The 26,717-nt window shown below is 54.9% G+C and overlaps 11 protein-coding genes across 11 annotated transcripts; 5 read left to right on the forward strand and 6 right to left on the reverse strand.

Annotated features, from left to right (window-relative positions):
• The first annotated feature begins 445 nt into the window (after positions 1-445).
• Positions 446-2,032, forward strand: IWZ02DRAFT_67405 (ubiquitin-conjugating enzyme/RWD-like protein). Its single transcript, XM_066771049.1, has 3 exons — positions 446-924; positions 998-1,327; positions 1,422-2,032. Exons 1-3 carry the CDS (start codon positions 821-823, stop codon positions 1,549-1,551), a joined length of 564 nt encoding a protein of 187 aa, XP_066619608.1. The 5' UTR covers positions 446-820; the 3' UTR covers positions 1,552-2,032.
• On the forward strand, positions 1,419-2,230 carry IWZ02DRAFT_67408 (uncharacterized protein). The gene has a single exon (XM_066771050.1). It carries the CDS (start codon positions 1,707-1,709, stop codon positions 2,124-2,126), a length of 420 nt encoding a protein of 139 aa, XP_066619609.1. The 5' UTR covers positions 1,419-1,706; the 3' UTR covers positions 2,127-2,230.
• Positions 2,231-3,036: 806 nt separating this feature from the next.
• Positions 3,037-5,577, reverse strand: IWZ02DRAFT_493315 (uncharacterized protein; the record flags this gene model as incomplete). The annotated part of the gene is made up of 3 exons (XM_066769921.1): positions 3,037-5,038; positions 5,101-5,327; positions 5,380-5,577. 3 exons carry the CDS (start codon positions 5,575-5,577, stop codon positions 3,037-3,039), a joined length of 2,427 nt encoding a protein of 808 aa, XP_066619610.1.
• A 743-nt stretch (positions 5,578-6,320) lies between these two features.
• On the forward strand, positions 6,321-7,478 carry IWZ02DRAFT_460027 (uncharacterized protein). Its single transcript, XM_066768125.1, has one exon. The coding sequence runs from the start codon at positions 6,343-6,345 to the stop codon at positions 7,105-7,107; it is 765 nt and encodes a 254-aa protein (XP_066619611.1). The 5' UTR covers positions 6,321-6,342; the 3' UTR covers positions 7,108-7,478.
• On the reverse strand, positions 7,479-7,940 carry IWZ02DRAFT_460029 (uncharacterized protein). Its single transcript, XM_066768126.1, has one exon. It carries the CDS (start codon positions 7,934-7,936, stop codon positions 7,715-7,717), a length of 222 nt encoding a protein of 73 aa, XP_066619612.1. The 5' UTR covers positions 7,937-7,940; the 3' UTR covers positions 7,479-7,714.
• Positions 7,941-11,202: 3,262 nt separating this feature from the next.
• IWZ02DRAFT_460037 (uncharacterized protein) lies at positions 11,203-13,853 on the forward strand. Its single transcript, XM_066768127.1, has 5 exons — positions 11,203-11,363; positions 11,449-11,584; positions 11,642-11,687; positions 11,741-11,789; positions 11,853-13,853. The coding sequence occupies exons 2-5, from the start codon at positions 11,575-11,577 to the stop codon at positions 13,731-13,733; spliced, it is 1,986 nt and encodes a 661-aa protein (XP_066619613.1). The 5' UTR covers positions 11,203-11,363; positions 11,449-11,574; the 3' UTR covers positions 13,734-13,853.
• Positions 13,854-15,649: 1,796 nt separating this feature from the next.
• IWZ02DRAFT_353113 (uncharacterized protein) lies at positions 15,650-15,880 on the reverse strand (the record flags this gene model as incomplete). Its single annotated transcript, XM_066764261.1, has 1 exon — positions 15,650-15,880. A coding segment is annotated over one exon (231 nt), but the record flags the coding sequence as incomplete, so codon positions are not given.
• An 888-nt stretch (positions 15,881-16,768) lies between these two features.
• On the forward strand, positions 16,769-21,055 carry IWZ02DRAFT_493318 (uncharacterized protein; the record flags this gene model as incomplete). Its single annotated transcript, XM_066769922.1, has 5 exons — positions 16,769-18,753; positions 18,802-18,987; positions 19,034-19,502; positions 19,549-20,130; positions 20,177-21,055. The coding sequence occupies 5 exons, from the start codon at positions 16,769-16,771 to the stop codon at positions 21,053-21,055; spliced, it is 4,101 nt and encodes a 1,366-aa protein (XP_066619615.1).
• Positions 21,056-22,231: 1,176 nt separating this feature from the next.
• Positions 22,232-22,742, reverse strand: IWZ02DRAFT_67681 (uncharacterized protein). The gene has a single exon (XM_066771055.1). The coding sequence runs from the start codon at positions 22,620-22,622 to the stop codon at positions 22,293-22,295; it is 330 nt and encodes a 109-aa protein (XP_066619616.1). The 5' UTR covers positions 22,623-22,742; the 3' UTR covers positions 22,232-22,292.
• Positions 22,743-22,863: 121 nt separating this feature from the next.
• Positions 22,864-25,003, reverse strand: IWZ02DRAFT_507733 (uncharacterized protein; the record flags this gene model as incomplete). Its single annotated transcript, XM_066770427.1, has 4 exons — positions 24,612-25,003; positions 23,649-24,559; positions 23,382-23,598; positions 22,864-23,328 (listed from the first exon to the last, which is right to left on the reverse strand). Exons 1-4 carry the CDS (start codon positions 24,843-24,845, stop codon positions 22,864-22,866), a joined length of 1,827 nt encoding a protein of 608 aa, XP_066619617.1. The 5' UTR covers positions 24,846-25,003.
• Positions 25,004-25,699: 696 nt separating this feature from the next.
• IWZ02DRAFT_471443 (cyanate lyase C-terminal domain-containing protein) lies at positions 25,700-26,412 on the reverse strand (the record flags this gene model as incomplete). The annotated part of the gene is made up of 3 exons (XM_066768875.1): positions 25,700-25,721; positions 25,769-26,205; positions 26,254-26,412. The coding sequence occupies 3 exons, from the start codon at positions 26,410-26,412 to the stop codon at positions 25,700-25,702; spliced, it is 618 nt and encodes a 205-aa protein (XP_066619618.1).
• Positions 26,413-26,717: the final 305 nt, after the last annotated feature.

The following is a 26,717-nucleotide window of genomic DNA, read 5'->3' on the forward strand; positions in this document are numbered from 1 at the left end:
TCCGCGACCAACGCGGCCTGCCGTTCGCATGGATGCTCCCCACCGACTGCTGCTGCCGTCTGCCGGCTAAAGATAGGTCACTTGGTCTCAGACCAACCTCAGCATTATTTGCGCCCTCTCGTCTCTTCACGATGCCATGTACCATTCTTAGCGACGGCTCCCCGCGACGTCATGTCGTCTGTGACACTGACGACGACGACAGGAGTTGTTATCGACCTGCGCGCTGTCGAATCACCTCGCTCCTCCATTCTTAGTAATGAGCGGGAGTTCACGACGTCATGTCCACAGTTAATGACACCCAACACTCGCTATCGACTTGAAAAAGACCGAGGCCATCAGGAAGGATCCATTGGCTTAGCGATATTGGGTTGAGATGTTTGCCAAAAACCATTTGCATGGGCCGTTGCTATGCAGCCGAGTCACGCTTGTTTTGGCTGCATTGAGGCTGGATTGACAATTGAGCAAATGCAAATTGATTGGATGATAACAAAAGAGGATTAACAAACAGCGAGAGCAGCACGTGACACAATCGCGTCGGAAGCGCGCCAAGCCAGGGCAGGTAAACGGCGGGGCGGGCGTTGCCCGGGCCGGGGCTTTGGAGTAAACAAAGAATTGGCTGAGGTGCAAAGGTTAGCGCCCGACGACCGACTCTCCCCTGCACCTCTCGACGCTCTTTGACTTCCTACCTACTCCCGCCTCTTGCGCACGCATCCTTACACTCCCGCCGCCGCAGCATAAAGCCCTCTGCCGTGCAACGAAGCTCTACGTCCCACACCTTCTTCGGTCTGTCTGTCTGTCTGTCTGTCTGTCTGGCACCATCATGGACTCGGCCGTCAACCCCGCCAACAACCCCACCGACTCCATCCCCGAAGCCAAGCAGCCGTCGCCGTCTGGCTCCTCCAACAATGCCAATGTCACCAAGCGGTACGGAAGAGTTGTTGTGTCTTGACGCACATGGGCCGCGCAGCGCTAACACGTTCGTCGGCAACCACACCAGACTGCAAACCGAGCTCATGACGCTAATGATGTCGCCGTCGCCGGGCATCTCTGCCTTCCCCAACGAAACCAACTTCCTCGAGTGGACGGCGACGATCGAAGGGCCCGAGGGCACGCCGTACGCCGGGCTCTCGCTCAAGCTCTCGTTCGCGTTTCCCTCCAACTACCCCTACAGCGCGCCCGCGGTGCTGTTCAAGACGCCCATCTACCACCCGAACATCGACTTCTCCGGCCGCATTTGTCTCGACATTCTCAAGGAGAAGTGGAGCGCCATTTATAATGTGCAGACGGTGCTGCTGAGTCTGCAGAGTCTGCTGGGCGAGCCGAACAAGTGAGTGAATTTTTTATTTTATTTTTTCCTCCCTCTTCTTCTTCTTCTTCTTCCTTCTTTTTCTTCCTCATACTAACCACAACGCAAAACACAGTGCCTCCCCCCTCAACGGCCAAGCCGCCGACCTCTGGGACAAGGACCCCGAAGAATTCAAGCGCCTCGTCCTCGCCCGCCACCGCGACCTCAGCGACGAAGAACTCGCCGCCGCAACCACCGCCGCCTAAACCACGTCATACCGATACCGATACCATACATCCGTACTTTTTTCCTCCTCCGATGATGACAGTAATTTCTCTCTCTTTTTTCTCTCGGTTCTGGTTCTGCGCAAAATACCACTGGGCGGGCAGGCAAGCAAGCAAGTGGGAGGCTGGCTGGTTGCATGAACCGCATGAACCGCATGAATGGCATAGCGTGGGATGGTGCTGGAGGTGCTGGGACGGTGCTTCTTTTTCGGATGGGAGGAGGGGTTTTGGTTGCGTTGGTTGCTTTGCTTGACATTGGTGGTTGGTTGGTCGGTTGGCCGTTGGTGGTGCTCTTTACTCTCGGTTTATCTAGGCTCTGGCTGAGGCTCTGTGTGGCTCTGGGTCAGGCTCAGTGGTGCTGGTGGTGTCATGGTGGTGGAGAAGGAGAAGAAGAAGCCGTGATGGTGGCAATGCGCGCAGGCACGCCAAAAAAAAAAAAAAAAAAAAAAAAAAAAAACCACATCTTTATTCGTGCCTTCGTTACTCGTTACTCGTCACTTCTGCTGCCGTCAGTCGCTGTTCTCCCCTTTTCATCGCTATCAAGCGACCAAGCGTAGCCCTGGCTGGTAGCTGGCTGATTGGCCAATTGGATTGGTGCCCTGGGCGCAAAAGGCGTGCGTGCAAAAAATAAATGGAAAGAAGAAGAAGAAAAAGGGGGGGGGGGGGGGGGGGGGGGGGGGGGGGGGGGGGGGTGGATACCATGTAAGCGTACAAGAGAGAGAGTAAAATAGAATAGAATAAAACAAACGAGAAAAGAAGGAGGGAAAAAAAAAAAAAAAGAAGAAGAAGAAGAGAAATAATGGACGGAGAGAAGGAAAAGGATACCTAGTAGAATGATGGTGAAAGTGCTTTAGTATATTTAAATACCATCTTATAAGGTTTAGCACCGTAGGGGGTTAAATCAAGCAGTAGTAATGATGTATTTAGAGTAGATGTTAGATGAAACCTTAGTTTATAAGGTTTTATCTATAGAGGGCTTTTTATACGCCCTTACTTATACATATAACCCTATTTAGGTCCTAGTAGGTAACTATTAGGCCCTACCTAGGTAATTGCCTAGAGTAGGGTAGATGGGCATTAGCATTATAAGGTAGTAGTAATAGCAATAGTGGCATGCTTATGCTTAAATCATGCATGTTATATCTATGCTTTCCTTACCCACGCCCATTCATGATGTTGTGCCATGCCATGCTATGCCATGCCACGCCATGTGTGTGTGTCTAAATCATCCATCCCTATTCTTTTTCTCCGTTCATTGTTCTCCTGTTTCTAATTCCTAATTCCTAACACCTAATTCTCTCCCGTCTTTTGTAGCTTTGGCCAGCCAACTGGGAAAATTTCGACAATAAAGAGGTGAGCAAGACAGAATTACAAAAGAAGAGCTTCATCGAAAGAAGTAAATGCAATCACTCACATGCACGCATGCAAAGAGGCGGTGCTCTTTTCCCCGCATCAAATGAAACGTCATCACTTTGCCCGCGCGGCCTGGACACCAGAGTAAATCTCGCGCTTCATCTGCACCAGCTGCCGGTGCATCGTCTCAATTTCCCGGCGCTCCGCCTCAGTCGGCGGCTCCTCGCGGTCTGCCAGCCGCTGGTACCGGTCGTAGTACCGCGTGTAGTACTTTTTGAACAGTGCCGACATCTCCACCACGTGCGAGTGGTCGAGCGGTCCCGTTGGCTCGGGTGACTCGTCACCTTCATCACGCAGCGACTGGGGCGAGGCCGTTGCGGCGCCGTTGCCGTTGCCATTGTTACTGCCGCCGCTACTGCTGCTGCTCCCACTGCTGCCGAATGCCGCGCCGACTCGCGCCGAGAGCGCCGCGAGCGGCCGCGACGACGAGCTGGTCGACGACACCGACGAAGAGCCCGAGTGGTTCGGTGTCGGTGTTTGGGTTGGCGCCTGTCTGCTGCTGGAGGCGGGCTTGATGGGGGCGGCCAAGCGCTTGGAGGGGTGAGATCTGGCCGAGTCGGTGTCGGGATCCGGGGACTTGCGCTTCAGGCGTGCATCTGTGGTCATGGTGGAGGCGGATGCCCTGGAGCTCGTGCCATTGGCAGTCGCTGGTGCTGATTTGCGCGGTTTGGTGCTGACGTCGGCCTTGCTGTCGCCGTCAAGCTCGTTTGTCCTGCGTTTGAGGTTGCGCTCGGGCTGGCGGACATCGCTGCGTGAGAGTGGAGGAGCCGCTCCCTCGTTTGCCCGGCCATTGGTAGAGATTGAAGCATATTGTTTCTTATTCATCGGATGATCCTTGCCAAGGTCCGAGGCGTTGGTTGGGGGAGAGGCCCCTAGAGGAGACGGGTTCTTGGGCTTGTTGTCCTGAACTCTCTTGGTCGATGTGAACGGTCTCTCGTTGATCTTGGATTGCATCTTCTTCGCCTTCATTTCTTTTCTGGCGCCAGCGTTGGAAGCATTGCCCTTTTGACTGGAGCTCTTTGAGGCAGCTGCAGAAGCTTCGGGGCCATTTATCCTTTCGCGTTGACTTGCGATACCAGCTTTGCGAGTGTCGTCCTGGTATTCCCTCGACGAAGGAATTGACGGAGAAGGTTTGGCGGACAGTGCATTCTCTCGTTGAACCGGGACAACCTTGGTTGACTTTCTTAGAGCAGCGGCAGGTTTGTCACCCTCTGCGTCCCTGGCCATACTCCTGGCCATCCCTTCTTTGCTGGCTGACTTGACCATTGGCTTTCTTGGTGCAGCAGTTTCCTTGTCGACTTCGACGGTCTTGACAGCGGATTTCCGAGCCGCCTCCTTGACCTCTTCCCGAGTACCTACGGCCCTCTTTTTCGGTACAGCACTCTCCTTGCTCTCCTCTGCCTTTCGCTTCTTAGGCTCAACCTTTTTTGCTGGTGCCTTGAGCATCTTTTTGAGATTCTTCATGGGCCCGACCGTGGGCGTTGTCTTTTGGGACACCTCCCGCGGCTTACCAATGGTCAACCTCGAAAGGGTCTTGCCCTTGCCCCTTTCATCCAGAGGCAGCAACATCTGCCAAATCTTCTCCTCCGGACTCAACCTCTGCTTGTCGAATGCACGAATGGCATTGTCAATGGCCGCTTGCCTCTCGTCTTGGGAACGGTATGGAAATGTCCAAACATCGAGCTCCTTGTACGACTTGCCGTTCAACTCCCACTCGCCATCCTTGTTCTCGGAAGCAATTTTTTGTAGCACAGCCCCGAGCTCCTGCTTTGGGGCGCGCGTCGTGCGTTGCAGATCGGCCAACCTTACGGGCTTGACGGCGAGAAGATGCAAGACGGGTACCTTGATGGCCGTTTGCAGGGCAGACATGCGGTTGGACGGTGGCGCGGAGGTGGGTGCAGATCCGGGCAACGGTGACGCGGCGGCGAGCGACGGGCTGGACTGACGGGACTGGCCCATCTTGGCCCCAAAGACATTGACTCCCGGAGCCAATTTCTTTGGAATGCGCTTCTTGTCGGTGAGAGGACGGGAATTTTTGGCATCCGCGATGGCGACCCTGTCATAAGATGTCAGCTTACCCGACTCGCGTAACAAGAGCCCATGTTGATGCTAGCGCACATTTTGGCTTCGCGTTCCCTGTCCATGGCGGCCATGTTATTCTTGAAGGTTGCGAGGGCTGCATCGAAGCCAGCAGTGTTCTCCCGGGCCCTGTGAATGTCGAACCGATTGACGAGGCCTTGGAATTGGTCATGGTCGCTCGAGTCGGATTTGGAAAGATAGAGTTCGGGTCGGTCAATCTGGTGCTTGGAGTGGAGAATGTGCTTGGTATCGCCGTATTGAATCACCTGTACCATGTTCCAGTCAGAAGAGGTCGGAAAGGGCTGCAACAAGACGTACCGGGTTGTGGCCGAGCAGCAGCTTTGGCGGAGTGCCATTGCGGATGCTGGTGAGGAGTTCGTCGAGGACGTCCTGGTTCAGCTCCAGCTGCATGACTTGCCTGCCTCTGCTGGCGGGGGGGATCGTCTTGGAGCCAATGTAAGTATCCGGAGCCCCGCTGAGGAGCATGCCGGCAGCCGCGTGGGGAGAGGAGGCCATGATGGGCTCGAGTGGTGACGGACGAGTCGTCGGCGGCAGAGGGACGAAGACGAGGCGGAGAGGGTCGCGTTGAGAGCGACGAGGAGGTGGAGAGAGGTTGGCGTCAAGCTGGCGCACCCGTGAGGGCAGCAGCACAGACAAACTGGGGCCGTGTTTGAGGCGTTGGCAGCGTGACTGTGGTCGGATGTGCTGGCGTGGGGTGGTGGGAGCAGCTTGGTGCGATGCACACGCAAGCAACGGGAGAGTGGATGGTAGCAATGGTGGTGGTGGTGGTGGTGGTGGTGGTGGTGGTGGTGGTGGTGGTGGAAGTGAGGAATGCGGAGAGGCTCGGAGATGGATGGTCGAGGAACGTCTGGTAGGCGTAGGCGCAGGCGGACAGTGGTAGCGTAGCGGGCCGGTCACAGACGTCAGGTCAAAGGGCCGACGGGACGCGAAGGCGCTGGGGCGTGCAAGCCACTGGTGGAGGGCGCGAAACGAGGCCGTCCTTTGTGACGAGCGGGGGAGAGACAGAGCCAAAGGCAGGGCGAGAGTGGCACTCTTGGTCCGTCAGTCAGTCAGTCAGTCAGTCAGTCGGTCGGTCGGTCGATGGAATTGTCGCCATGGATGCGACATGGGGGGGGGGTGGACGTGGCACCGCAGTGCCCGCACGAGCTGGATTGCAGGGGGGCTATGAGGGCAAACTGCCGGCACCTTGAGTGGTTATTACTACCTTAGACGGCGAACAGAGTCGCTGTCAGCCCTCCCAGAGAGAAAGAGACGCATGGAATGGAATTGCACCGTCGACAAGCCTCGACCGACTCTTTCTTTCTTTCCATCCATATCTGTTCCTCTCCTCGGTCGCTGAAGAACCAACCTAAGCAGCTCCCGTCACGTCGTAATCCTTGCATGCCGGGCTGCGGCTATTGCGGGAACAGTCCAGCCAAGCGGGACGTTCCACCTGCCGATCAGACTTGGACCTCTTCGGCTGACTCGACCCGCCAGACAGACAGACAGATAGACACAAAGCCCCGACACCAGAAACAACAACAACAACAACAACCGACAACAAAAGAAAAGAAGAGAGCAACAAAGAATTTTCTCAAGACTGGTACGGATGGACAGAGGAACGACGGCCCCGGACCCCTCAGGGCCATCTCGACCCGTCCGGGTCCCGTCGCCTCACCATCACGTGTCCTCAGCTTCCAATACCTACTACACCCTACCTACCTTATTCTTCACCACGGGCTCCCTTTGCACAACGGCCTCTGGAACCGTGGTTCGTCCAAATTCACGCTATCCGTCTCAGGTCACCAAACGGCCGGCGACACCTTTCTCCTTTTGTGCCTTGGCCCCGCTGCTATTCCACTCCTACTTGCTTTTGCTTTTCCCCGCTCACAACCACACCACACATGTCTGCCCTGCAAGAGCCTGAAACTAATGTCTTCTTTTTGTCCGTTTCATCACGCGCTCCCCGATCGACAGCAAACTTCATCCTGTCAGCGCTACCAAATCCACCACACGTCATTGGCAGTCGCCTTTGTTGATTTTTGACATTTCTCTTGTTCCACCTAAACACGCTCCCGACTCTGCAACGCGTGCTGCTGCCGACATGGCGTAGCTGCGCCTAGCGCCCTCTAGCACCGTCTTCGTTGCGCACCGTTCGGCCCGCCTACATGTCCATCTTCTGTGCTGTTTTGGCGTTGCCGTGGGCAAATCGACTTGGTTTTTTGGGTCTAATGCAAAAGACTGCAAAGTGGAATCCTCGGCGCTCATGTGCTTCGGCAACATTTGCAAACCTCAGAGCTTGACATGTGCCATGTAAAAATAGTATAGAGACTGAGCGCTATTCTAGTGCTCTCTCAAGTCCCAAAAACATGTATACACGCAAACATCTCAGCTTCAGTGCTGTCCCTTATCGACGCAGCACAGCGGGTTTCAAAACCAACATGAAGCGCATAGTCCCATCTCATCCCACCTCGTGTCCTGCCCGCCACCCAGCTCACCAACCAACACGAAGACCCCTTAGTCCAGCGGGCATGGACGTCACTGACAGCATCTAGACGAATGGCACCACATCCGCCCCGCCGCGCCCCATCGTCAAGTTGCAACCCCAACTCGGATGCGACGCAACGCGACACTTCCCCGGCCGGGCTGGCCCCTACGTGCACCAACCAACATGGACATGGCTGGGATGCCGACACCGACACCGCTCCTTCCTGCCAGAGACACCTCCATCGCAAGGCAGAGCCGGTTTCGGTGCCCGTGGCTCGCGATGCGGAGGTGGCAGAAATTTGGATGTGGCAGTGGCAGTGGCAGTGGCAGTGGCCGTGCGGTGGCTGGCAGCAAGCAGGGAACAAAGGCGGAGCGGGACGCTGCTCATGGCACGTCGTAGAAATTCAAATGCTGTATTTAGCAGCAGCAGCGACAGTGGCTGGTCCTGATTAATATCCAAGAGCACAGAGCGGGCGAGCGGGCAGACGGGCCTCACCGCCGCAGCGCAGCGCAACGCAACGCAACGCAACGCAACGCGAACGCGTCCGTCTTGCTGGTCGGTGAGTCTCATGCGTTGATTCATGGCCGCGAGCGGACCGTGGGCGGCGGGCGGCGGTGCGGAGCGCTGTGGTGTCCGACGAGCCGCGGAGCGGTAAGAATGCAGTATAATTGAGCCTAGGGTATGCGGACAAGCTTAACTCTGAAATTGGGCCCAGCGTTGCAACGCAATACGGGCAGTCTTGGAGTATTGGCTTGGTTGAATCGCCATAGAGGCAAACTTTTATTTTTTATTTTTTTATCGCGCGTAGGGCACGATGCGCAGCTCGCTCGATGGCTTCTCGGGACCGGGCAAGGCACTACCTGTACCGTACCTACGCGACCTGACCTGACGCGACGTTGGACAGACCAGGCGGCGCGACCGGGGGAGAGAACAACCGCAAGTCCAGCCAAGGGGCGGGCGGCATGGCATGGCATGACCCCGCCCCTGCCCCTATCCCTCCCTGTCCCTGTCCCTGTCCTGTCCTGTCCCTGATCCTTGTCCCGCCTGGTTCCTGTGGCATTTCTGGCGTCTGGCTCAACCCTCTGGCACCTCACCTCCGATTTGTTCGACTTGATTCTCATTAATCCTCATCTCCCTGGCACCTCATCACAGCTGGCTGTCAAATACGACCTGTGGACGTGCGACTATGGAACCGAGCGAGCGAGCGAGCTGATCATCAACAGTCGTCGGCCACCTGCCTGATCCAAGCTGCCCTGCCCTGTCCTGCCTTGCCCTACGCGCGACGGAATGAGATTAATTGATGCCAGCAATAATAAACACCTCGCTTGCGCCATAGCTACCCATAACACAGGAGACAGACGCGTTGTTGGGCTCTTCTCTTGTTTAGCACTCGTCCCGAGACTCGCATTCCACTGTTCAACTCTCATTTTATCATTTGACGATTTTTGCCTTTCCCTCAATTCCCTCGTCCCATCGGCGCATTTCTTGCAATCTCTTCTGTCCGCAGCCGATCGCCATTCGTCAACATTTGCCTGCTTTTTACCCGCCAACCTTTGCTGCTTTGCTCAATCTCTTGTCGCCACCAAAAGCAATCAAATCCCCCACAACCAATTCCAATCGCCGCTCCCCACACGAGCCCACTTCCCGCAGCCCGGCTTCAGCACCGACATAGGATGCAAGATGCGATGACGGTCAAGATCTTGCTTTGTTCGCGGAAAAAAAGAATTTGTACACTGGAGCCGCGTCACGCAAGCTTCTCATTTCTCGAGAGCTCTTCACTCGCTGTGTCACTTTTAATTCTCCTTTAATTTTGCTTTTCCGTATTACTCACGGGAAAATTTGCGAAGGGTACTGTCTGAGAGCCGTCGCGCCAGCATTGCCCTGGAATCTCTTTTACCGTTGAGATCCGTCTTTCTCAGTATTTCTGTTTCTATCATCCCAACTTGCGTCGGAATTGGTCAGATCTACGCAAGACCGCTTGTTCCATCGCGTCGCCTATTCGCTGCGCCGTGAAGATGCATGGCAGGGGAAAGCGAGAGCTGCGGGGAACTCTTGGGCAGAGCAAGACAAAGACCCCGATGAAGAAGGAGGAAAATGTCTTCAGGGCCTCTTGACTTTCGAGTCTGCACGGCCAACTGCTCGTGGCTAGATCCGTTTGACAGCCTTGATGTGACGCCCTGCAATGCTTCTCTTGCGTCGTTTGTGCGACGCTCGATTTCCGGGCTCGACCTTCGCTTCTAGCCAGACTCAAAGACCTTTTCTCTCTCTCCATCTCTCTTGTATCTGCCTCACCAGGCACCAGCAGTGCTATAGGCACAGGTCATGGACGTCTCAGCTCAGCACCGCAGAGCCCAGCCTCGCCCTTCACCTCGTATTCGAGAGCCGTGCCTGCAGCAGGACGGCAACCGACGTCGGCATGGGCTTGGGCGTCATGACGCGCAGGCAGCGGGCGTCAGGTCGCTGGTCAGAGTACGGGCAATGCGCACTCACTCCGCTGCGAAACATGGGCAGTGAGGAGGAAGGACGACGAGGGCAGGCTCTGGATGTGGATGCCTGGGCTCTCTCTCTCATGCTGTGCGTACAGCGCCTAGGTATACGGCGCACACGTGGTACTGCTGTGTTGCCGGACTGTTAAATCACACTGGTTCTCGCTGCACCGTTGTTGACCCGCGGATGCAACCTCAGGTCACTCAACTACGTACTTTATTCAGCATACCATCACGTTCTCCACTCTGCCTCTTCGGCATGTCGAGCCTCGAAACAACATGTAGTTACCCCTCCTGAAGACATCCTCCTCATCCACAACCTATACACATAGTCTTTTCAGGCAAATCTTCCACATTGTTTCTGCCCTTCCCCGATCTATCCACTCGTTCACATGGAGTATACATACATACATACATCACCTCACCTCACCCTCCTTCACCCCACCCACCCGCAACGTAGGTAACGTAACCTTCGCAAAATGCCACATTCGGCACCGCTGCACCCACCCAGTCCTGTCCCATCCGCCGTCGCACAGCATCTGCACCCAACCAGCACACGACCCTCGCTCGCCCCGCTTGTCTTCAGTCCATCCGTTCTGCTCGCCAGCTACCCAGTGCGAGACTCTCGGAGCATCCGTCCACCAACCATCCGCACCGACCATCTCGCTACGTCTCTCTGCTGCCCGTCGCCTCGCTCGCCCCGCTTGAAAGGGTCCATCCAGTCTATTCATTCACTCAGTCTACACAGTCTATCCGATCCAGCTCAACTCAGCCCGTCTACATACGCTACTTGCCTATCTACGTGAATACATGCGACACAAGGTATATAGGTGTAGACGATAGTAGGCGTATTTAGTGGGCTGCCTACCTGCCTGCTGGATGGAGTAGAGTAGTGTGTATAGACGTGATTTGGCACGCCACGCCCCGCTACGCAGCTGCCGAGCCGACCGCTTTTGGAAGTGTTGTGACCTGTCTGTCTGTCTGTCTATCTGCTGCTTTGATTGATTGATTGCTCGCTAGCTCGTGGTCAGCGTGGCGGCGAATTCGGCGGGGCTAAGGGCTTGTCGATAGGTGGCCTAGAGATGGTGGACTGACTGGCTGGCTGGCGAGTGTGGGTTCGGAGTGTGAGAATACAAAGCTCGAAAGCTGGAATGTCTATTCTGTGGACAGAGCAAGTCTGAAACTGGCGCAACCATGTCTTCTTCCATTATATCCAGATATTTCAGCGTTCGGCGCGCTGCGACTTATTTTACACCAAGCCATGGAGAAACTATAATCTTGTCACAGTCGAGACGAGCCATGATCATTTCCAATTTATTTTTAAAAAGGTCAAGATGCCTTCAGTTCACTGGCGCCACTTACCCAGATTGGCCTAGCGGCAGATAAGATAATCTCGGTGACCAACCAGTCTAGACCTTCCTTGCCCTGCCAGCTCCAGCTTCGAGAGCTGACATCAACACCCGACGCGCATCAACACGCTCCCGCGCATTGCGCTTTCCACCCCCACTCACTTGTCGCGCTTCACGCCTAAACTCTATCATGCTGTCTGGTGAGTTTTCCACCGTCTATCCGAGCCGCGCATCCCAACTGACAACGTCGTCTACAGCTGAGCAGCTGGTGGAGCAGGCCGCCAAAGATGGCTCCATGGTGCGGTAAATCGTCTCACCGCAGCCCCGTGCTAAGCGCCGTGTTGACCATGTCGCAGCGAAGAGTGGCCTCGGGCCTTGCGATTCATTCTTCCCAGACTTCAAGATGTATGTGACCCCGAACAAAGCTCCGACGAATCATTACCGCGCCGCGTGCTCACCATCGCCCAGATAGTACACAACCACTTTCCCATCCCTACCACCCCAGCGCCGCACCCAGAGCCTGCGCGAGACCGCTCATCCACGCCGAGCAAACCTGGGGACCCGGGAGAGTCGATCGTTACCGACAAGGAGAATGCGCCGCCGGCAGGAGCATCGGACGAAGGCAGTGCGTTGCAAAAGGCTGACGGCGATGCTCAAGCATCAGACCGGATACTACCACCAGAACTCCACGAGCTCTACACATCGATTGTGCTCAATCTCAACAAAAACTTCCCTGACCATGCCCCGCACACCCTCCAGCGTCTCGCCGAGCTGGTCATGTCTCCTAAGGCACATTACCGCTTCCTCCCGCCGTACCTCCGCGCACTCGACCGCGTCGTCTCCGTATCTTCTGCTACAACCGTCTTTCCTCTCCCGCAATCCAGCGTGCCCTCGTCTGGTAATACCATCCTCAATGGAGTTACGCCCGGCCCTGCCAACATGAGCTCTCCCAATCTTGGTTCTTCGCCGAATCTGGGTAGTGACGACAGCTTGGGCGGCGCGCTCCTCACGCCCATCCCATGGCTGCGTGCCGAGAATGATCGCTCGGGCAACAGCGGCAGCGAGCTGGTGTCCGAGTCGACGGAGATGGTCGACGGCCCCAACGGCGCCGGACGCATCGAAACCGTCTCCGTTGTCAATGGCGTCCTGGGAACGACAACCTCGGCGCCAGCCTCCACCTCCAGCACCTCTTCCTCTACCGACACCGCCTCTGATAACCCGCCTTCTACATCCAACACTGCCAATGCCACAGCCACTGCTACAGCCCCCGACGCCCTCCGCGACACGGGGCCCATCACGCAGGGCGAGCTTCTACGCCAGGAGCAAGAAGCCGGCATTGTGACGGTGGCTGCAGGCGGCGCATCCAGCACGTCCTCGCGCCCCGTCACGCGCTCCTCGGGGCTCCTCTCCTCATCCCAACAATCGCATCCACCAGACCACCAGCAGTCAGAACCGCACGCTGAAGGTGGGCAGCCCCCCACCGTCGAAGAGGCAGAGGCGCCACACGCGCGCGGCCCCGATGTCATCGGCATGGAGGACATGGGCCCGCAGCAGGGTGGCGGGCTGGCGCGCGGCATCGATCTGGAAGCGGCTGTCGGACGGCCGGCGCCGCATCCGGAGAGGAGCGGCGAGAGCGACAAGGAGGAGTGTGAGGCGCAAGGAGGTAGGGAAGAGGAGATGAGGGATGCTGATGATGATGACCAAGACGGTGAATCAGCGAAGCCATCGGCGGCGCCAAAAGAGACGAGCGCACCGGCGACTCAGGCGGAGAAATCAGACTCGCATGGGAGCTCGGCTGCTGCAGCACAACAGCCAGTCGTCCCTGAGGCCGCCGCCGCCACCACCGACGTAGATGCGGATGACGACTGGGAGATGCTTCCGCGAGAGGAAGAGGAGGAGGAAGGAGTGGAAGCGATGGAGTTGGACAAGGAGAAGGAGAGTGATCAGAAAGACGACGCAAAGACAGCGCAGGCAGATACCGAGGAAAAGGAGAGCTCGAGCTCGAGCACGAGCACGAGCACGAGCACGAGCAAGAGGAAGCGGGAGAGCGAGAATGACGATACTGATGGTGATGGTGCCGCCACCGCCGACAGAACGACATGGCAAGAAGGTCAAGGCAAATCCGCAGACGCAGACACAACGGCAGAAACAGAAGCAGAAGCAGAAGTGGGAGCAGGAGATGCGAGTCAGCAACAACAGCAGCAGCAAGAAGAAGAAGAGGAAGAAGAAGGACAAGGAGAGCAAGCACCATCAGGGGCAGAGGCAGAGGCATACGCAGACGCAGACGCAGATAACGACGCAGACAACAACATCAAGAAGAAGAGAAAGGGCCGCTGTGGTGTGGCGTAGTGCAACATAGCATAGCGTAGATAAGTAGCCCTATCTATCACGGTGGTTTGGTTTGGTTTGGTTTGCTCGCGGTGCTATTCAGTCGTTTATGTAGCCTTTTCTCTCTCTCTCTTTTTTTTTTTTTTTTTCTTCTCTTTTTTTTTTTTTTAAATCGGAAGTGTGGTGGCAGTGGTGGTCGACAGGTGTAAAGTAAGGCGAGGCAAGGCGAGGCGCTTGAGGCGTTTTCCATCGTTTCTTCTCCGAGAGGTTTTCTTTCCTTCCTTGATCCGTGTCTTGAGCGAACCTTTGGTTGAAGTTGTGCAAGGTAGTTGGACGGACAGGACAGGACTGGACTGGACAGGACAGGACTGGACTGGACAGGACAAGATAGCGATGGCAGGGAGCTGAGTAGGTCGATGATGGGCGTTGAGATAAACATTCATCCATTCATCCATCCATCCATCCATCCATCCATACAGTAGATGGGTAAGGTATACAGGCAGCAGCACACGGTTACAACAAACCATCATTATCGATTAATACCACTACCACTACCACTACCACTGCCATCAATTATCTTTCTTCCGACCACCCCGTCTTGTGTTTTGCCTGTCTACCCACACACAATTGCCAATTCAAGCCGACCGAGCCCAGTCCAACGAACAAACCGACAACGCGGAACCAAGAACGCGATACCAAGTATGAATGGGGAAAAGGGGGGATGCGAGAAATTAGAAGAGAAAGAAAGACGAGAGAACGAAAAAGGGGGAAAAAAAAAAAATTTACAAAAATTCATACAAGTATCAAGCGCATTGCCATGTCAGCTTATCTGCGAGCTCCATTGAGACGGCGCCATGCCATCCACACGTCCACACCGAGAATGTGCGAGGGACAAAGCAGATGGTTAACGGAGAGCAGCGAACTGGGGCGGCGGGGTCGACGCGCTGCTGGTGTTGTTGCAAGACTTGCCGTTTGATCGACCAAAGGCTGATTCTCCAATGGCAAGGGAGACCAAGAGTGTAGGCCGTAGCTATGCAAGAGGTTCGCTCCGAGATTTACGCGTATGAAGGCATCTCCAGGCGTAATGTTCCGCATGAAGTCGACCGAGTTGCAAGAGGTTGAACGTATTGGCTAGCCAATGACGGGCTTGGCTGAGATCCATTGTGGCTAGACCATGTTGCCGTGCCTTGATTGGCTCGATGACAGGACGTTGAGGGATGAATTCAACGTTTCCACCAAGCCAGACCAAGAAAGGGATTCCAGACTGCATCTACTAAGCGTTCGAACCAGCTCACGTAAACCTTTGCGCTTGAATTAGTCTACGCTTTTCGTCATTTCATGAGCCATGACCTTGGACTTTCCAAGCTCGACGCATTTGAATTGCAGCTAAAACCATGGCTCGCGCTCAGTCTGGTCAGGGTCGAAATCTTGAGGATCGAAAAGCGTTGGGTCGAAAAGCGCAGGATCGTAAAGAGGAGCAGCGTCTGTTGGCTGTGGACAGGGAGGCTTGGATGAACTAGCGTCGGTTGGCGGTGTAGGTTGAGAAGCGGATGAAGCAGCGACGGTTGACTGTGGAGAATGAGGGATGGATAAAGCAGCATCAGTTGGCCGGGGAGGTTGAGGATTGGGTGCAACAGCGTCAGTTGGCTGTAGAGGTTGAGGATTGGGTGGTTGAACAAGGTTGCGTGATGCAGCTGGTGTCACGGGACAACGTTTTCGATTTCTTCTGGATCCAATGACTGAAGCGGACTTGTTTAAGGTCAGCAAGAGGTTGATGATTTGGATCTGGCAAAGCATCAAACCCCGCTGCCATTCTCATGGGCCGAAGAGGCGCCGTTGGATTGGTTTGCTTGCATGGCGGCAATGGCAGCGTCCTTGGAGGTCTGGGAGCCAATGGTGTCGCGATAGCTTTCTGGCAGGCCTGGAACGGATCTGGGGTCGATGCCCTTGGCGGCGGCGGCTTGCGAAAGCCTTAGCTGTTCAGCGTACTGCTCACGCATGTACTTGACAGTGGCTTCAAGGACGACGGCTTCGCTGCGGCCTTGGCCCTCCATGCCGGGAACGATTGAGGCGAGCTGGTCAAAGCCTTGTCTGATGGCCTGGCGGCGCTTTTGCTCAGAAGCGATGTGGTTGTTCTTCTTTTCCTCCTCAGTCAAACGAGGTTTGTCGGGAGCTTGGCCGAGAGGAGGGCCTTTGGCAGGGGGAGATGGCGACATGATTTCTAGTGATGCTGGTTGATGATGATGATGATGATGATGTTGTTCTTCAGAGAGGAGAGAACCTTGGGGTGGTCGGAGCCAGTGGGCGAGCAGTGCGACGGGCCAGCAACGGCAACGGCAGGGCTGAAGTGGAGTACATAGGTACCAGACAGAGACTGTCTTGGGCCTTGTCGCGTCGAGCACCGGCAGCCTCAAGGTAAGTAGAAGTAGGTTTCCAATTCCAATCCCAATCCCAATTCCAATTCCAATTCCAATTCCAGTTCCAGTTCCAGTTCCAGTTCCAGTTCCAGTTCCGCAGGCGACGGGAGGGCGTGATCGCGTGATCCCTGCCCGCAGCAATTTGAAACGCGAGGGAACAGAAGGCGAACTGCACGGAGCCCGTCCGTCCCGTCACTGTCACTGTCCGTCACTGTCCGTCACTGTCTGTCACTGCCAACTGCCAACTGCCAACTGCCAAGCAACCACCGAACCCATCGGCACCCACCCACCCACCACCACCACTCCTCCTCCTCCTCCTCCTCCTCCTCCTCCTCCTCCTCCTCCTCCTCCTCCTCCTCCACCACCACCACCACCTGTCTCCCACTCAACTCACCTTCCACACTCTCAAATCGCCCCTCTCACTCTTTCCGCTGGCTCCGAAATTCTTCTCCGACCCGCCCCCAGCTTTCCTCGACTCCTCTCCTCCATCCCTCCCGACCATCTTCCCGCTGTCTCACCGCTCCGCCAGTTTCCTCGTTTACGCCTCCGTGCCCAATCTTGCGCCCAAGTCTTGAATGGCATGCGCTGCCCCCTCTCTCCGCAAACGCCATCTCCCCGCCTCTCGGTCTTCTAATTACCATGTCGACCTCGTCCCACAACCGCTCCATGAGCAGCAGCCGCTGGCGCGTAAACAGTCTGCAGCACCAAGACCGCTCCAACCGCCGGAGCTCCTCGTACTCGCGCCGCCGTGTCGTCGCCCCCCAAGACGCCTACTCCTATGCCCTCCGTGTAGCCTACCTCTCCTATCTCCTCCAGCCTCGTGCCCGTCGCATACAACATGTCGCTGCCCCGAAGCAGATTCACCGTTCCTCCACCTCCGTGACAGACTTGGTCAAGGACTTTGCCCTGATACGGGATAGCAAGAGCACAAAGTTTCCCCATGGATTCATGAAGGAGCTGGACAAGCGCCTGACGGGCGTGCTGGTCGGCAAGGAGAAGATGCCCGAATTCAGTGACGCCAGCATCAAGTCCACCTTTGCTGCCTTCCTCAACGAGTTCAAGGATCCAAAGTTCAGAAAGACCATGGAAGAGAATAGGCGTGTCGAGGATCTTCTGCTCATCTTCTTCTCCAATGCCACCAAGGTGCTGCAAAGGGGCAAGGCTCCCGATGACGATTCTTGGAGACTGATGGTCGACCGCCATGTTGCTCTCTTCATCCGCCTGATTAGCTCCACCCTGAAAAGCCACGACTGGACCCGCGACAGGCCGGAGCTCATGTCGCGGCTCAATACCATGGAGAAGAAGCTGTTGATGCACGACCAAGACTTGGCCGCCGCGTCCCAGCGCAATGGCGGTGGGGGCAGCCAGTCCATTGAAGTCGAAGTGCCTCGCAGTTATGAAGTAAAGGACATGCCATTGGTTCTCGTTGTGTCACGCATCTTCAACGTTCCCTACGATCAGATTCAGCAGGACGTAAATGCAAAGAGAGACGTGTGGACGGAAAAGGCGGCCCTCCAAGATCTCAAGACGTATCAGACAAACCTCAGTCTCAATACCAGGCAAACCCTCAGTCCCGATGACTTTGACACGGATGATGCTTACGAGTCCTGGAAAAAGCACGAGGCGACGGACCTGTCGCAGATGATGTTGGCCATTATCCAGTCCAACCCAGAACTCGCCAAGAGCACCTCGGGCACCGGCCTGCCTCAATTCAAATCTGAACGCGGAACGAGCTCCGACTCGGGCTACTCTGAAATTTCCAGAAAGATGTCCGAGGCCTCGGATGGGTCGTACGTCATTGATCAGCCCGTCGACCTTAATGCGCTCAGCCTCAATGACGGCCCCGAACCCAATGAGAATGCCGCCACCCCCTATACCTATGTTCCACCTGAGCCCCGGGCATTTTACCGCGCCGTTGTGAAGCAGGCGCTCACGTACGACATGCAAGATGGCGATTTGGAGCCATCGACGCCTGGATCCGAGGTTCAGTCCATCAAGCTCTTGTCCAAAGAGTCTACAGAGCTGCTGAGTGAGATTGGTTTGCGCTGGCGCGTCCCACAATTCTCTCGGCTTGTCCTCTTCCTCGACGTAATCAAGGACAAGTACCAGCAGCAGGAAATCAACCTCGATACCCTCGACGAGGCATTTGCCTTTGTCAAACAACCTCCTGCTGAAAATAATAAAAAGGGCAATAGATCGAGCGTCATGTTGATGCAGTCGGCCATGTTTGATCATACCCGGTGGACGATTCACGACTTCACCCTCAAGCAGCAAATTCTCTCGGCTTTGCACGACGAACTGCTGCGCGAACTTTTCCAATTAATGCTCCAGTGCTACGACAATAAACCTCCTCCACTCGGTCCGGTCATGTACGTTCTCGAGAATCACATTTACGATGATGCACTATTTTCGAAAACGCCCGAAGATTTGGACGAGTACACCGAGAGGCTCCAGGAGGCGCTTCGAAAACGAGCTGCAGAGGTCTACGGCGACATTCTTTCCAAGAACATTCCGGACAGCAAAGAAGAGTGGGAGTTTTACCATGTCATTGAGCTTGGCAAGGCAGTAATAAAGCTTTGCGAGAAGATTCAAAAGCGATACCGCAAGAATCCTGAAATCATGGGGTAAGCGCGTCTTTGTATGTTGTCAGACTTGGCGCTAACTCGTCGCAGCGTCAATCCGCTCAATGTCCTTGTCCAAGAGGTCTTTCCGTCCTACGCTGCGGATGCAAGAGACTTGGTCACTCGAATCATGGATGTGGCCCACCAAAAAGGTGAAGAGGTTCCCATTCAAGACGGGTTTGATTTGTACAAGGAGCTTGTCGAGATTCGTGGTATCCACGCTCAAGCACTACCCGAGTAAGATTTTTGAACCTCGGCAAGACGTCGAAGCTGACTGTTGCAGTGTACCTTTTGAATTCCACATTGAGGACAACCTCCAAGAATTTGTCTGGCGCTGGATTGAAATCACCAATGCAAATTTGAAGAATTGGGTCGAGGGGGCTGTCAAGCAGGACGAATTTCAAGTTCGCGTCGACCATCCAGGCAACATTCCAACCGACGAGGAGCGTCACAGTGTGTCGGTCGTCGATATTTTCCGCTCCTTTAACCAAGCCATTGAACAAATCGTCAATCTGAACTGGGATGACGATTTCCAGTACGCCAAATTCATGACGTCGGTCTCCAAGGCAATTGGCGATGCTCTGGCACGATACTGCGAACTCATCGAGGGCATGTTCAGCAGAGAAATGGAACGTCTGACGCCCGAACAGGAAGCTGCTCAGAAACAGACAAGGCAAGAAAAGTGGCTTCAGATGGCAAAGGACACCTGGGCAAACAAGGAAAAGATTGAGCCGTACCAGTTCTTGAGCGAGGTAATTTGTAATTTCCCTCCCTCGTTGCTCTACTGACTCTCGACAGAGTCTTGTGAAATTGAACAACGTCGAGTACGCCACCCAGATGCTCGACAAATTGGAGCGCGAAATCAACGTCGACGCATGTGCAGAGGTCATTCAGCGAAATACGCCGCCGACGCAAAAACAGCCGAGGATGAACAAGTACGTGTTTACCATCAAGATCATCGAAGCCGAGGACCTCAAGGCTTGCGATATGAATGGCCTCAGCGACCCCTACGTCGTCTTGGGCGACGAGTATCAAAAGCGGCTTGCAAAAACCCGTGTCGTCTTTAGCAATCTCAACCCGAGATGGGAAGAGACTGTCGACATTACCACATCTGGCCCTCTCAACATCATCGCCACCATCTGGGACTACGACACCCTGGGTGACCATGACTGCGTTGGTCGTACCTCGCTCAAGCTTGACCCATCTCACTTCCGTGACTTTATGCCTCGGGAGTACTGGCTTGACCTTGACACCCAGGGTCGCTTGCTGCTTAGGGTCAGCATGGAAGGAGAGCGCGACGACATTCAATTCTACTTTGGCAAGGCTTTCCGAATACTAAAGAGGACCGAGCGCGACATGACGCGCAAGATTACGGACAAGGTAAGTTTGTTCTTTTGCCATTGTGGGAGTGTGCTAACGACTACAGCTCTCTGCCTATATCCACCACTGCCTGTCTCGTCGTGCGCTCAAAGCACTCCTCACCCGCGGCCTAACAGCATCGTCGGTCGCATCTTATTTCCGTGGCCGGCCACAGTCCGTGTCGACGGGTCCCAGCCAGGACGACGTAGCGAATGCGCTGAAGCCGCTCTTCAACTACTTCAACGACAACTTCGCCCTGATGAAGGAGACGCTGACCGACAGTGCCATGGTTATGGTCATGTCGCGAGTATGGAAAGAAGTGCTCGCAACGATCGAGTCGCTCCTCGTCCCACCGCTCAGCGACAAACCGTCACACCAGCGACCCCTGACGCAACAAGAGCTCGACATCGTGTTCAAATGGCTCCAACTCCTCTTCGACTTCTTCCACGCCGTCGACGAAGAAACGGGCATCCCGTCGGGCGTGCCCAACGACGTGCTCAAGTCGCCCAAATACCACGACCTGCAAACGCTCAACTTCTTCTACTTCGAGCCGACCGAAACCCTCATCCGCACGTCGGAAAACATGGCCGCCATTACGCTGCAGCGCCAAAAAGAAAAAGAACAGCGCCAGGCCAACGCCGCCGCGTCTGGTCCCACGGGTCACAGCTTCGGCGGCGCCGCCGGCCTCACCGGCATGCCGACCCGCCGCGCAAAAACCATAATGCTCTCGCGCAACTTGGGGACTATGAAGAAGGCCAAGGAGGAGAAGAGGAAGGAGGCCCAGGCTGAACCGAGCGATGATATGATTTTGAGGATTCTGCGCATGCGGCCCGAGGCGGAGCGCTATCTGAGGGATAGGAGTAGGCAGAAGGAGCGCCTGGCGGCGGCGGCGGCGGCCGAGATGATTGTCAAGCAGAGTTTGATGGCGGGGAATTTTAGGCGGTAAGAGTTTTGGAGGGGGAAGAGAGAGGAAAAAGAAGAAGACGTTGAGGAAGAGGAACAAGGAATGGATGAATACCACTGTAATTTGAAATCATCACATTGTCTTGCGCGGCTGTAGTGGCGAATATGGGTGGTTGGGTGGATGGGTAGGTGGTTTTGTCATGTACCGGTACCAAAGGTGTACCTACCTACCTACCTACCTAGCTACCTACCTACCTAGCTAGCTAGCTAGCTAGCGTACTGTAGCGTAGCGCATGGCCGTTCAGGTGCTGTGCCGTGCTATACCGTACTTTTGATCCATGGCGTGCATGCACTCCGTATTGCATACCCTACCTAGGCAGGAATCCTAGAATGAGGGTGAGAAGGAAAGAAAGGATGAACGAAGCGAGCGTTGCGTCGTTTGCTGTACTCTCTCATTTTCCCACTGTAGCGGTCGGTGGTCAGTCAATCGGTCAGTCAGTTGGTATAGCTGGTCGATTTTAGCGGTAGGTAAGCACCGTAGGTAGGTAAGTAGGTAAGTAGTTCAGTACCGTAGGTAGGTAATGAAAAGTAGCTAAGTAGTGGCAGGATAGGTAGGTAGGTAGGTGGGTAGGTAGGTAGGTAGATTATGGTGTTGTGGTGGGATAGTGGTGAGGAGTCACCCCCAATACGCACAGTCTTGAGCACGAACGATTGAGTTGAATTGGATTGATTTGATATGATTTGATTTGATTTGGATTCACTTGTTGAATGATTTTATCGGTCTACCTACACACCTGGTTCCTTGGTTCTAGCTATGTAGCTGAAAGGTACCACGTACCCACGCACGCACGAACGCACGCGCATGCAACCATCTATGCCAAAGAAAGGAAAAGGGAGAAAAGAAAAGAAGCAAAAGGAGGAAGAACTTTTACACCCGCCCTCCACGCTCTCTCATCCATCTCATCACCGTTTGCCTCGCCAACTCATTGCCAACTCACTCACCCCGACCTTTCCCCTTGTAGAGGGCAAGAGAGGGCAAGAAAGCAGGAAAGGCAGACAGCAATCCGGTTAGAGATGAGAAGACACCAGACGAGAGGGCGAGTTCTCAGGGTGAAGGGAAGGGGTGGGGTGATGCATGCAAGAGTAGGAGGGAGGTAGGTTGGTGCAGGGAGAAAAGCAGAAATTGTGGTGGACTGTTGAAGTAAAGGGGTGGGGAGTAGAAAGAAGGCCGGGGAGAAAGAAAAGCAAGAAATGCAGGAAAGTCAAGCAAGTATGGACTGCTACACTGCTCGACTGGCTATAGGACCATCATTGGGGAAGGGTTGGGCTCTTGCCGTTGGTTGGTGAGTCGTCAAGAGGAGGGTTGAAGGGAGAACTGCATCTGAGAGTGCCCCCTCTTTTTCTATGATGATTTTTTGTGATTTTGTTTTGTTTTTGGTGTTGAGAGTAGTTGCTGCAATCCCCGCAGGCAGAAGGTGCAGAGCCAAGATCAGCATCCAGATGAGTCTGCGGCCGAGGTGGAAAGACCGGCAAATGTTGAGTAGCATGGCCTGGCCATCCATGCTGAGTCGTAAAGCAGTCGTAAGGTAAGTAGTCGAAAGCAGTTGCATGACGGAAGCTGGTGTAAGACGATTTTCGGCAGAGTTGGAAGGTCCCTTGTTGAGCCCTTAGGTCAAGTCATCCAGTTTGTATTGAAAGAGTAACTTTTCGCACGTCTTGAACCAACGAAAAAAGTCTCCTGAACCGGGATTGACTGCAAAAAAGGGAAGGATCGTTGAAAGGGGAAAGACGAGCGTGTGGCCTTAACGGCACACATGCCCAAGCACCGGACAGAGCCAGCCTGTGCGCTGTCTACTTCTTTCTCTTCTCTTCTTCTTCCTCCTCTCTCTCCCACTTGTACTTCATCTCGCTGCGCGGCATGATCTTGTATGACTCGGGCACGACGTAGATGCCAGTGCGGTCGCGCCTGGCGTTCGGGTTGATCGGGTCGTTGCCACCGGCCGGTTCGTCGCCCTCGGGGTAGACGAGCTCTGGGTAGATGGATGCCGTCGTGCGAGCGGGCCTGTGCGAGCTCGAAATGGGGACCGACGGGTTCAGCGTGCCGGCAAATTGGCGACGAGGACCAGTTCCATCATCCCAGGTGCGCCCGACGGTGTGCGTCTTCTTGGCAGTCTGACTTCCAGCTCCAGCCCAGTCGTTGGGAATGGTTGCAATGTATTTGATGTAGTCGGACTTCATGCCCGAGCCAAAGACTCTGAGTCCATCTTCGCCGTGGCGATCTTTTCGGTCCGCTGCCGTAATGTCGGGGCGATGAGCCTGTGATTTTGTCAGTGGCATGTTACTCGTGCTGGCAAGGGCACATGACTTACATCTTCAACACCGAGGAATCCACCACTGAACAAGTCAACAACCTTGTAGAAATCTCGAGTGTAGGCAACTCTGCACTCGGAACTAGTGTTCTCACAGTGCGCGAGCAAGGCGGAGCAGCTGTTGAACAGCTTCGAGCACGTGGGACAGCGGACTTGCGTGATGATGTGCTTTCCGAGAAGATGCTCCGTCATTTTGGACGGGTCAAAAAAGTGGGCCCTGCGATACTGTCAGCAGCTTTTGAGGCGGTAGAATCCGGAAAGACATACTGGCACTTGCTCAGAGGGCAAATGTACTTTTCAATCGTTTTGGAGAAGAAGCGCTCCGGATCATACTCTGGATGCTGTGGGTCCCAGAAGCGTAGGAGGAAGGGGTTGCATCGAGTTCTGTCTTCATACTCGAGGTCGCGCTGAGCGAGCGCCTTCTTCCAGGTCTCGGTCATTGGCGTCTGCTCTGCGCCACTGAAGAGCGTCGAAGCGGTTGTGGAAGACCGCACGGCAACAAGCGGCGTCATGCCCCTGCCATTGAAAAGCACCTCTGAGGATTGAGACGAGGTCTCCCAAGCTTTGGAGCTATTCTTCCACGTGGGGTTCTCACCAACGGCAGAAGAGCCCAAGGACATTCGGCTAGCCGCCGTGGAGAGCTGGGAAACCGAAGTATTCGACTTTGTTCCAGGGAGCGACGGGAAGTGTTCAGCGCGAGTCGAGGAGGCTACCTTCTTGGCCCAGGTCATGGGAGCGGCATTCTCTCTTCCAGGAAGCGCAGGAAAGTCTTCAACAGGATTCGTCATCTTGGGTGGCTGCGACCTGACTTCTGGAACCAGTGACGGGATAGGAACACCGCCCTCCTGCGAATCGACTTCGGAGCCATCGTCGTCATCGAGAATGTGTGTGCCAGTCGACCTTCCTCCCACGGTTGATACTCCCCCGATGGTTGATGCATTGTCGAAATCGCTGCCAGCGGTGGCGGGTGCAACAGAGTTGTCGATTTCGTTTGTCTTGACGTAGTCTGGATCGTCGAGCATCTTGTTGACGAGGGCCCTGTGCTCAACGCAACTCTTGAATTGCGAAGCCTTGATCGATCTGCAGTGATCAAATTCGAGATGTCCCACAAGGGCAGAGCCGCGAACAAAGTGTTCCCTGCAGCCAATGCATCGGAGGTCCTGCTTGACAGGGTGCATCTATAGGGATGTGAGCAATCTTCAAGTGTCTGCGGATGGGAAATGACCTCACCTGTCGGACATGAATGTCTCGAGTCTTAATGTTTCGAAAATCCATGCCGCAGAACTTGCAGCAAAGGTGAAGCTTGGGGGAGTTGATCTTGTGGTCTGTCATGTCATCGAAGCTGTTGGCCATGTACTTGCAAGGCTTGCAGTAGTCGTGAGACTCCTCTGCCGCCCAATGACGATGAAGTGCCTTTTCCGTATCGAACACCATGTGGCATTCTGGATACTTGCAGCGAGGCATGGTCGCAGATTGAGGTGGTAATCAAGTAGGCCAGCAGGATGAGATCCAATTCTTGGCTGAAGTCAGTAGTCGTTTATCGCGTGAAATGTATCCGAAAGCGCCTTGGTGGAGCAGGCGGCTCCTCTGAACAGCTCGATTCGATTGTAATTGGGTGGTGATGGTGCGGTGGTTGAGGATGGGTGGAGAGGGAGGATAAATAAAGAGACAGAGGGTAGGTTTGGTTGTTGGGTGGGGTTGTTCCAGAGGGCGTTGAGCGGTTGCCTTGGGCAGGCACGCTGCTCCAGACACAGGCACAGGCACAGGCACAGGCACAGGCACAGGCACGCCAGCTCGCTAAGGACTGAGGTGGACCTTGGATTATCGTGAATGTCATTACCACAGTGCTCCGTGGTGGGTGTCGTTTCTTTTCATTTCGTTCCGTAGCCTCATCTTCACATCTTCACACCTTGACTCTGCCTGATGCCCTGAGGCTTTTCAGAGGAAGACTCCACCAACAAACAATACGATCAAACTTTTCAAGTTCGAAGTTCTGGGAAGCCGAGTCTTGCCGATGATAGACCCAACTTGTGAGATGGCAGATTCCCCTCTGCATGCCAATTAATCTTTGTAATTCAGGCGAGTCACAGCTTACCTACCTATGTTCATGTTCCCAAGCAAGCACATCAAGCTCGTGGTTTAATGCATGCACACCAGGTACCTGTGATGTGAAGTTCTAGTCATGTTTGGACACTGTACTAACCAGCGGCAAGACAGCCTATTCCGGGAGTAAGGAACGAAACCACACAACCAAAAAAAAATTGCCGAAACTTTCTATTTGATTATGCGCTAAGAGGGAGAACATGCACAAAGAAAATTTAGAATCTCGAGTATGGCAGCCTATCATGGTCAGTAGAGAGCATCCAAGGATTCGGTGCACAACTCACCACTTGCCGCGCAGGGTAATCTTGGCCCACTCGCCCTTGTCGTCCGTCTCCTTTTCAACCTTTGTCGAAAACGAAATGGCGCTCATGATGCCGTCGCCAAACTTTTCATTAAGCACAGCCTTGTAGGCGTAGCCATAGTTTTGCACGATTTCGTAAAGACGGTAGATGAGCGGGTCCTTGGGAGGCATGTCAAGAATGCGGCCGCGGTCCGGGAAGCCAGAGAGCTGGGTCTCCAGCGTGTCGACAGGGATCTCGAGTAGCTCGGCCAACTTCTTGATGTCTTCGGGGGAAGCTCTGGCCTGGCCATAGAAGAGAGCAGCAACAGCAACCTCCTCGCGACCCAGTTTCTTCGCAATGGCTTCAAAGGAAAGGTTCTTTGCCTTTTTGGCCTCGAAAAGAGTGGGGGACGACTCTGGCAGGCGCGAGACCAGAGAAGACTGTGGCCGTCAGCTTCTGCAGGACACCAGCTGAAAGGTCTGACACACGTCGAGGGTCGCGATGGATTGGCTGGGAGCAGTCATGTTGGCAGATTGGTGGAACTGGCGGAAGCCGGAGCTGAAAGCGGGTCGCGCAAGTCTGGAGGCTGCGGGAACAGCAACGCGAGGCAGGATTCTGGCAGTAAGAGCCGAGGAAGCGGCAGCCATGATGGATTTATACAAGATGGACATGGACGAGGGGGAGCAGATGAGGGGTCGACTGGGCGTATTTGAACAGCCATCGCAGATGATTCGGGCCACGGCACAACGGTAACCATGAGGTCATTGCCGCTCCGTGCTGAAGCTCTGGCTGGGTTAGGCTCCATGGATCAATCAATGTTCCAACACCAATGATGGCGTCGCAAGCAGGCCGACCCAGCCGGAGTCGATCGGCGCGTGGCTAACGGACAGAGGCACCCCAGGCGTGTTTACGACACAACAAGCTCAAACAGAGGCGACGCTCGAATGCGACC

Source organism: Phyllosticta citriasiana (genome assembly GCF_038021145.1).
Source record: "Phyllosticta citriasiana strain CBS 120426 chromosome Unknown IWZ02scaffold_13, whole genome shotgun sequence".
Lineage (NCBI taxonomy): Eukaryota > Fungi > Ascomycota > Dothideomycetes > Botryosphaeriales > Phyllostictaceae > Phyllosticta > Phyllosticta citriasiana.